General features: G+C 42.5%; 1 protein-coding gene across 1 annotated transcript; it reads right to left on the bottom strand.

The window, feature by feature from the left end:
• Positions 1 to 1,046: 1,046 nt before the first annotated feature.
• LOC120062345 (nuclear receptor subfamily 4 group A member 1-like) lies at positions 1,047 to 10,525 on the bottom strand. Its single transcript, XM_039012247.1, has 7 exons — positions 10,411 to 10,525; positions 7,908 to 8,740; positions 7,564 to 7,693; positions 7,108 to 7,271; positions 6,679 to 6,881; positions 6,316 to 6,494; positions 1,047 to 3,028 (listed from the first exon to the last, which is right to left on the bottom strand). Exons 2-7 carry the CDS (start codon positions 8,736 to 8,738, stop codon positions 2,766 to 2,768), a joined length of 1,770 nt encoding a protein of 589 aa, XP_038868175.1. The 5' UTR covers positions 8,739 to 8,740; positions 10,411 to 10,525; the 3' UTR covers positions 1,047 to 2,765.
• Positions 10,526 to 10,778: the final 253 nt, after the last annotated feature.

Raw genomic sequence — 10,778 nt, 5'->3', positions numbered from 1 at the left:
TCTGTCAGTTGAATGCAGGGCTCGGGAACATTACAACTTTTGACTGACAGCCCGGAAAAATATATGTTATAGATTCAAGTGTCTTTTCGAAATAAACACCTAATTTATTTGTACTGTTTCATAAGTGGCAGGTAGGCCATACCTCAATAACTGTAGAATGAATTTTTAACTACAACTCAATGATCCATCTTTTGCATGTAAAACACAAATTTCAGAACCTAATGTTAAGGTACCAGAGGTCAATAGAGACTCAACATTATCATCCGGGAAGGTTGTGAGGTGTGTGTGTGTATTGTATGCATATATTTTACAAATATAAGTACATGTATTTTTTTTCATATATATTTGATATAGAGATTTTCCCAATCTATTTAATTATATTATTTTCCCATATGGGATACTACAGAAAAGCTCTGCCATACTATGTACAGTAATACATTGTGTGGTTTATACAGCCCAATAACAAAGAAACTCAAAGGGGAACAACCAAAATTCATATTGTAAGGTGTTAGTATCAGCTACTTTGAGTATATCATATAATATGCCTAGACAACACTATGGAAAAGAAGACGCCCACACAGTTATGACGTCATGTGCCCCTGTGTGGCACAGAGCATGAAAGTTCCCTTTCTATCAATCTTATCTAGAAACTAAGCAAGTGGTTTTACTGAAAGGAAGGAACTGATCCCGGTAATGATGTCATGAAAATCAAACCAATGGTGTACAACTTCGGCTGCAGAACAGCCTCTAGACTAGAGAAAGAGTTTTATCCACAGGAGGCTGCTGAGGAGAGGACGGCTCATAATAATGGTTGAAATGTGTTTGATGTGTTCGTTACCATTCCATTTATTGCTGAGCCCGTCCTCAGCAATTAAGGTACCACCGGGCTGCCTGTGGTTTTAACATTATCTTAAGCAGTGAAACCACGTATTTCTTTGGAGATACCAGATAACTCATAATCTGGTGTTAATTTTTACTACACACATCATCATAAAAGTATGTCTGTGAAATAATATCATGACATTTAAGAAAAATGGCAACAAATGTTGTATTTTGAAATTGTATTTTAATATTAAACTTTTTCTTCCTCAATATATATATGTACCACATTACGAAAACTCACAAATATAAAGTATTTATGTTATAAGTATACACACGTGTCACAAACAAACATAGAAAAAGAAGCAGGAAACATTTTTATAAATCTATATACTGTGTTAGAACGCTGAAGTGCTCTTAGCTGCTCGTGGTTTTGTCACATTTCACCATGTAATGACTTAAGAAATCACTTGAAGTTCATTTCAAGAACAAAATAAAAACAACATATAATAAAACTGCACACACTCCTCCTGAAGGAGCGTGTGTAAGGCAACATTTGCAGTAGCAGAGGTTTATATATACACACAGTTAAGGATAGAAAGCTATGGGGTCACATGTTTGAGTGGATCCATGTTACAGCTAAACTGTGAAACTATACTATGCTATAATCGTTCACATTCATAAAAATAAATTTATTTATGATTTTTATCCCTGGACTATTCTTAGGCTATTCCAAATCATGGGGTTTCTAACCTCTGTTTTCAAGTATCTCTTGGTATGCACATTTTCATTTCAGCCAATCGTACTTCACCAAGTCTGTTTGAATGTTATAGATTTACAGACTTTATAGCAGTGAGATGGTTGGAATGAAAACCTAAATACACAGGAGTTCGTCACTATTTAATGATTTGAAACTTTTTTTAAAGGCACTTTTCAAACATTGTAATTCTGCTGGCATGTTTCTCTTTTTAAGGACTCATGGCTATAACATTAGAGTTAAGGAAAATAACTGTTTTGTTTCAGTAATATGATTTTCCTGCCATTAAAACCCACATGAAATGTTGGTGTGGTTTGAGTAAAAATGATGGCACCTTTTTAGAAACATTAAGGCTTTGGGGTTGATGAGCTGTAAATGTCACAACAATAGCCAGCTATCACCGCAGGCAGACAGATGGAAAGCTTCCCTTTGGTCCAATACCTTGTAAAGGTGTGGTATCAGGACTACAAATGGCTATTATAACAGTTTTAGTGAAAATATTCACTTTTGAAATGTAAGACCTAACAGTTGTCGTTAAGAAAGGCTTGTGAACTGGAGACCCCAGTGTTTGACTCTGTTTGTCTCTCGACGCGTCAACTTTGAACAGCTATTAAATTAAATCTATTGGGATGTGAAGACTCCATAGGATTTTTGAGAACTTGGGTTTAAGTGGGTGTTCAGGTGTGAACATATGCAGTTTATTTCCCTCAGAGCTGTACATACACACCAACTGTCTCCCAATATTTTGCAACCTACAAAGAAACAAACGTAAACATTTTGCATAGCGATAAAGCCACTCCACAAACTCACACTTACAAAAGAGACCAAAAACTTGAAATGTCCACTCGTGTCTGTGTCTTCTTCTCTCTTGTTGGATGATGTCCATGAGAATTCCACAGATTGGAAAATAGACATCCAATTCTGCCACCCACAGGTCTTTGTTTTTAAAACTAAATGTGAGAAAAATACAGGCAGAATCAGACACTTGTCATTAAGTCAGTGCACTGGAAAGGGGCAAGGCCACGCCACTTCAGTGGAGGGGGGGTGCCTCCTATCCATATTCATCACTCAGAAGTCCCAAATGTAATGGACTCGGACAACGGCCCCCTATTCACCTCCTCAGTTTATCGTATTTTTGTCCCCTCACATCATCACTTAATCACTCCTCTTCATCTTTTTATCTGTCCTTTCAGAAAGGTAAGGTATCCATGAAGATTTTGTCTACGATGGGCGGTGGGGGAACCAGGTCCTCCAGCTTCAGGTAGAAGATGCGCTGCAGGCCCTGGGTGCAGAGGGTGCGCAGCTCAGGGAGCTTCCCCAGTAGTCGGGACAGGAAGTTGGGCTGGGGCCTCCCCGCATCGGAGCCACTGCTGGTCACATGGTCCCTCAGACAGGTGATGAGGCAGTTCTGGAACTCCTCCACCCGTTTGGGCTCTTTAAGGCCATGGCGATCTGAGGAGAAACCAAAAGGAGAAACATCTTGATGAGAAACGTGAATGGGCATTTCACTGTACCATTTACAACTGCTGTATCCTGTGCACGTGAGCAATAAACTCTGATTCGTTTGATTTTGATTTGGCTATAGCCTATATCACATGCATATGTTATGCTTGTTTCAGTGTTAGAACTACAGTGCCTTCAGAAAAGATTAATAACCCTTGACTTAGTCCACATTTTGTTGTGTTACAGCCTGTATTCAAAATGTATGGAATGTATTTTATTTCTCCCCCATCTACACACAATACCCCATAATGACGAAGAGAAAACATCTTTATTGAAAATGAAATACAGAAATATCTCATTTACATATATATTCACACCCCTGAGTCAATACTTTGTAGAAGCACCTTTGGCAGAGATTACAGCTGTGAGTCTTTCTGGGTAAGTCTCTAAGAGCCTTCCACACCTGGAGTGCGCAACATTTGCTCATGTTCTTTTCAAAATTCTTCAAGGCTGGTTGCTGATCATTGCTAGACAACAATATTTAGGTCTTCCCATAGATTTTCAAGTAGATTTAAGACAAAACTGTAACTCTGCCGCTCAGGAACATTCACTGTCTTTTTGGTAAGCAACTCCAGTGTGAATTTGGCCTTGTGTTTTAGGTTATTGTCCTGCTGAAAGATGAATTCATCTCCCAGTGTCTGGTGGAAAGCAGACTGAACCAGGATTTTTGCCTGTGCTTAGCTCTATTCTATTTATTTTTTATCCTGAAATACTCCAGAGTCCTTAACGATTATAAGCATACACAACATGACACAGCCACCACGATGCTTGAAAATATGGAGAGTGGTACTCAGCAATGTGTTGTTTTGGAATTGTCCCAAACATAACACTTTGTATTCAGGACAAAAAGTTAATTGCTTTGCTACATTTGTTTTGCAGTATTACTTTAGTGCCTTGTTGCAATCAGGATGTATGTTTTGGAATATAATTGTATTTATGTACAGGCTTCCTTCTTTTCACTGTCAGTTAGGTTAGTATTGTGGAGTTACTACAATGTTGTTGATCCATTCTCAGTTTTCTCCTATCACAGCCATTAAACTGTAACGGTTTTAAAGTCACAATTGGCCTCATGGTGAAATCCCTGAGCGGTGGGCCTCCCAAGTGGCGCAGGGGTCTAAGGCACTGCATTGCAGTGCTAGAGGCGTCACTACAGACCCGGGTTCGATCCTGGGCTGTATCACAACCGGCCATGATCGGGAATTCCATAGGGCGGCACACAATTGGCCAAGCGTCGTCCAGGTTAGGGGAGGGTTTGGCTGGGGGGGATTTAATTGGCTCATTGCGCTCTAGCGACTCCTTGTGGCAGGCCGGGCGCCTGCAGGCTGAACTCCGGTCGTCAGTTGAACGGTGTTTCCTCCAACACATTGGTGCGATTGGCTTCCGGGTTAAGCGGGCGGCTGTTAAGAACAACGGTTTGGCGGGTCATGTTTCGGAGGACGCATGACTCGACTTTCGCCTCCCGAGACTGTTGGGGATTTTCAGAGAAATAGGGGGTAAAATACAAAAAAACTATATATATCCCTGAGCAGTTTCCTTCCTCTTCGGCAATTGAGTTAGGAAGGACACCTGTATGTTTGTAGTGACTGGGTGTATTGACACACCATCCAAAGTGTAATTAATAACTTCACCCTGCTCAAACGGATAATCAATGTCTGTATTATAATTTTTTGGACTCATTTATCCATTTTACCCAATAGGTGCCCTTCTTTGGAGGCATTGGAAAACCTCCCTGGTCTTTGCGGTTGAATCTGTGTTTGAAATTCACTGCTCGACTGAGGGACCTTACAGATAATTGTATGTGTGGAGTAGAGAGATGAGGTAGTAAAACATCATGTTAAACACTATTATTGCACACAGAGTGAATCCATGCAACTTATTATGTGACTTGTTACGCAAATGTTTACTCCTGAACTTATTTAGGTTTGCCATAACAAAGGGGTTGAATACTTATTGACTTAAAACTTCTTACGGATCAAATCCCGTTAACAGGATAGATTTGACAACATCTGGTGAAATTGCAGAGTGCCAAATTCAAACCACAGAAATATAAATATTCAACATTCACGAAAATACAAGTGTAATTCATCAAAATAAAGCTTAAAACTTCTTGTTAATCCAGCCGCTGTCAGATTTCAAAAGGGCTTTAAGGCGAAAGCACACCATGCGATTATCTGAGGACAGCGCCCCGCGTACAAAAACATGAAAACCATTTTTCAACCAGGCAGGTGCGACACAGAAGTAAGAAATAGCAATATAATAAATGCCTTACCTTTGAAGATCTTCATCTTTTTGCAATCCCAAATGTCTCAGTGACACAATGAATGGTCGTTTTGTTCGATAAATTCCTTCTTTATATCCCCAAAATGTCAATTTATTTGGCACGTTTGATTCAGAAATACACCGGTTCCAACTCGCACAACATGACTACAAAGTATCTAATAAGTTACCTGTAAACTTGGTCCAAACATTTCAAACAACGTTTCTAATCCAACATAAAATGTAAATAATCAATCAAATTTAAGACGGAATAAACTGTTTCCAATACCGGAGAAAAACAACGAGGAGCGCGCTCCTGTTCACACGCACCAAAAGACTAGAGTCCGCCTGAGTGACACATAGAAAGAATAAGACTACTTCTTCATTTTTCAAAAGAAAAACATGGAACAATTTCTAAAGACTGTTGACATCTAGTGGAAGCCATAGGAACTGCAATCTGGGCCCTAATAAATCAGGTTTCCCATAGAAAAGCATTGGAAAACACAATGACCTCAAAAAAATGTTTCCATGGATGGATTGTGCTCGGGGTTTCGCCTGCCAAATCAGTTCTGTTATACTCACAGACATTATTGTAACAGGTTTAGAAACTTTAGAGTGTTTTCTATCCAATACTATATATGCATATGCATATCCTATCCTTCTGGGCCTGAGTAACAGGCAGTTTACTTTGGGCATGCTTTTCATCCGGACGTGAAAATACTGCCCCCTAGCCCAAAGAGGTTATTAAGACATTTCAGCCTTTAATTTTTCATTAATTTGTAAAAACTTCTAAAAACATTATTCCACTTTGACCTTATGTGTAGGCCAGTGACACACAATCTAAATTCAATCTATTTTATGTCAAGGGGTGTGAATACTTTCTGAAGGCACTGTACACTTGGTTATTCCTTTCAGCTCCTAGTGCAGCAAATAAGTGGCTCACTAAAACTGTATAGTGAAAGTGTGTGTGTGTGTCTCACCTGTGATGATGACGAGTGCTGCAAGGCAGGCGAATGAGGACACGTCCAAGTTCATGCGGTGGAGGCTCTGGGAGAAGTCCATGATGGAGTCGATCCAGTCGCCAAAGCCTCGCACACACTGCATACGGTGAAGTACCACGCCGTTGCAGAAGACCAGCTTGTCTTTCTCAGGACTCGACCTAGACACAGAACAGTCTTAACATATATTGTAGAAACATTGGACACACATTTGTGTTTTTTACGGAGTAAATGTGTGCATCCCAAATGGCACTATTCCCTATTTACTGCAATACTTTTGACCAGGGCCCATAGGGAATAAGGTGCCATTTGGGATGCAGACAATAGTTACAGTGGTAATTATACCTGTATGCTAGCCGGAGGATAAAGAGTTCCACGAAAGCAGATTCCAGGAGCAGCTCCTGGTCTTCCGGGCAGAAGGCGGTGAATTCTGGGATGGTCTCGGCCCATTTCCGAATCACATCCATGGTGCCTGTCAGCAGGTCGTAGAACTGCTGGATGTCATTGGCATCCTCTTTCTCTGATAGGCTGGCCACTGTCTCCTGGTACTGAGGAGTGGATAGAGGAAAGAAAGGGATGACTCACTGCCTCTGATGTCCTCTTCACAACATGTAGTGTGAAATGGGATCGAGATCACTGCCATCAAAGAAGCTTAATTACATAACTATATTATAGCGAGAAGCTTAACTTTAACAACAGCAACTGGCTAAATTCTGAGAGAGATTCAGACAACCAATAATATGATGTTCCATGAGTCACGTCTGGAGGTCTTACCTTGGAGTAGTCCAGCTTTCCGATGGCGGGGTTGGAGTCTATGTGAGCCCTGACAAGAGAGGCGATGATGTTGACGGGTGGGGTGGTGGACACTGACTCTAGCACTGTCTTGGATTTAGAGGGCAGACGACCCCTGCGACCTTTCAGGTTGTCTGTGCGGACGACTGTAAGTGAGAGAAAAAAATAATTACTCTCACTGACTGTACCTGTCCGAGATTCTCATGTGACTGTCACCGCAAGCCTCCGTTTCACTGAATAACGGCTATATCCATTTCAGTTGATCTTTTTATATGACTGGGCACAGTAAACTTGCCTAGTTAAATAAAATAAAAAAGCTTCAGTTTCACATGGCTTTCATTCTTAGCTTGGGTTTCACATGATTGTCATTGCAACTTAGTTTTCACGTCACATATACTAGACACTGAAGGCTTTAAGGGAGTGTGACATGGCATTTACCTTCCTTCACCATTCCCACCCCCAGGCACTTCTGGAAACGGCAGAATTGGCAGCGGTTCCTTCGCCGCTTGTCTACTGGACAGTCTTTGTTGGCTAGGCACACATATTTAGCATTCTTCTGTACAGTTCGCTGCAAGAACAAAAAACAAAGAACAGTGTGATTATTTTCCTGCGCATTTGTCAAAGTTCCCCTTTCTCTTTTATAATCAGTTTCTTACTAGTGAACACTTCTACTGAAACTGGAGCCAAGTTAATATATGAATATTAAAGATGTTATTATGTGTAAATTAATCATAAAAATCATGAAATAATAATAATAATATAACTACTGTGAAGCGTCCTACCTTAAAGAAGCCCTTGCAGCCCTCACAGGTGCGGACCCCGTAGTGCTGACAGGAGGCGTTGTCCCCACACACCGCACAGCGACCCTCGTTGGCCCCGGGGCTGCCGGTCTTAGGGGACAACATGGGCCTCTCCATGAGCCCGGGGCTGTCCATGGACCCCTGGTCTAGGGACAAGGGGGCATAATGGAGCTGGGAGGCATGCCTCTGGGAGGGCTGAAAGAAAGGGTCCTCCTCACCCTGCTGGGGGCCCTGGTGCTGCCCCAGGGGGGAGTGCTGCTCTGTGGTGGGGATGAAGGTGAAGAAGGAGGGTTGCTGAGCCAGGCTTGACTTATCGGCCACCCAGCACCCAGGGTCTGGGGAGTAGGGGCTGAAGGGTGAGTCCCAGACTGGGCCAGGCTGGCTCTGGAAGCCCGGGTTGGGTGGGGAGGGGGCGGCTGATGCGGGGCTGCCATAGTAATCGGAGCCGCAGGAGGACAGCGTCTCGTCGAGGTAGCTGAGGGCGAAGGAGCCCGGGTAGCAGCTGTATACCTGGATGTCGTCCAGTTTAAAGGCTGAGTGCTGAGCCTGAGGGCTGGAGGCGCTGCCGGCTGAGTAGCCGGAGGGGGCGGTGGAGGCGGAGGTGGTGATCTGGCAGGAGTAGGTGTCAAACTCGCCCACATAGCCGCTGCCCACCAGGGTGTTGATGCTGGGGAGGGAGGAGGCGGTGAGCTGGTCCCGCTCGGCACCAATGTCCATGGTCAGCTTAGCACTGAGTTCAGGGTTCAGGAACTCAGAGCTGTAGTAGTTGTTGTCGTAGGGCACAGTTCCATACTGAGTTTGAACACAGGGCATCGCTAGAAAAAAAATTGAAAACAGTATTTAATAAAAATATTCCAAAGACATTCACTTAGGAAAATAATTGAAATGGTGCCAGTAATGTTGAGTAATGTAGGCCAACCTGCCGTACGCTCCAAGCTCACCATCACCCCAGTCAAACCAGGTGCAATAACCATAAACAAGTCAACAACACTGAAGAAACTTAACCGTTCTTAGGAATCCCTTTTTAACACCTCTCCAACAGTGCATCTTGACATCATCCCATCCCATACAGAAACACTTCCATCCCCCCTTCTCACACTGACACAGCTTTAGGCCTGTTGGTACCCCTTTGGTGATTCTGAGAAAGCCTGGAAAACCAGTTGTCCGGATGATGGGGAGATAGTCTTGCTGGAGGATATTGCGTTACTGGCTTTTAATGCTACGATTATGAACAGGGCAACCCTCCTCCCCAAGGACTGACAGTACTAAGGAGTCCAGGGGATTGGGTTTCAGGGTGGGCTAAATGCCAGCTGAAGAGGGGAAGGTGACAGGGCCGGCAGGGCTGGGGGGGCTGGGGGGGGGGTGCTAGGGTGTATTTAGCAGCTGGACATGTGTGTGTGTTTCATGTCTACCTCAGAACTGTCAATATCAGATCAATTTTGGATCTGGTGGACTTTTCTCCATGAGGTGTTATCTCACGGAATCTCTATAGCCCTATTCTGCCCCTAAGCAGTGACTGTTTTTATCTCTTAGCATGTGCTTTGGTGAGAACTATACACCTGTTGCACACAAACTAAAGTAAGAAACATCGTTGACCTGTGAAAAGGGTGCCAACATCAAAAGGTCACAAGTTAACTTCTGAACTCTGTGTGGAACATGCATGCAAAGGATATGTGTGCATCATCTGATAAGCTGAAGACAAGAGGATATAACAATGAGACATCTGATACTGCCACCGCCTCTTGAACACAGTAAAACGACTGGCCATATCTCCACCTGTCTGCCTTTCATAATAGTAGCCTAAATGTGTAGCAATGTGACGCATAAGCCTATTTATTTAAAATAATACAGATGGATTAAGTTTCAAATAACCGACCATGAAGAGCAAATCATACAAAACTAGAAATATCCAACCACTCACATGCTCAACTATTTCCTTTCAATATTTCAAGCCTCGAAATGATGTAATCATAAAGGCTACACAGCAAACAATACTTGGGCTATTTCAAGACCATCAATACACCCCTATTGGCCCCATAGAAAAGGACCTATAAAATAGCCCTATAACAGGGAGTGTGCGGCTGGTCACAACACTGACCAACACATACGCAAGTCACAAGTGTGACAGCGCTCAATGTTGAATGCAGTCAAGTCTACAACGATATACACGACATCTAGCATTTGGTCTGAAATGTTATTTACTTATTATTTGATTGACAGTTTCAGCAGCTGTAGCCTACTCGAATGGGAACGTAGCATCTATACATTGAATTGGCTGTATGCCATTAGAAAATTTTAATTACCAAGAAAACAAAAATAAGCAATTGCAAGTAGGCTAAAATGCAACAAATCATTACATTAAGCAAGCGTTTTAGTGGGATAAAGTTTTCAAAGAATAAAAAGGCATCCCTGCCAATCGGATCCATAAAAAACAGTGAAGCGCACTAAGCATGCATGCAAAATATAAGAAATAACGTTTACTAACCTGCTGTATAAATCCTCAATTCCTTAGCCAACGTCTCATTTATTCCGAGTGATGGATAAATATCAAGTGTGTTACAACCTCTGTTTACAATTCTGAAAGGGAATGAAATCTTCAGACTTGAGGTACAGCGCAATATATACAGTCACTTGTATTTTGCCGTTACGTCAGGTAGTCCCGGCTCTAGGCGTGTCTTTTCCCATAAAAGGCAAACGGGGCGGTGACTTTTCCGGGTCAGGAGCCAATGGCATCGTTCTCACACAGACGTCCTCATCACTCTGACGCACGCTCGGGATTCCATTGACGCAAGCGCCTGCGGAGTTGTCTGATCTAAATTTAGACCTTTTTACATACGTGGTGCTATTACCGCC

The sequence above is a fragment of the Salvelinus namaycush genome, chromosome 2, assembly GCF_016432855.1.
Source record: "Salvelinus namaycush isolate Seneca chromosome 2, SaNama_1.0, whole genome shotgun sequence".
Taxonomy (NCBI): domain Eukaryota; kingdom Metazoa; phylum Chordata; class Actinopteri; order Salmoniformes; family Salmonidae; genus Salvelinus; species Salvelinus namaycush.
This window is presented reverse-complemented; position numbering and strand designations above follow the sequence as displayed.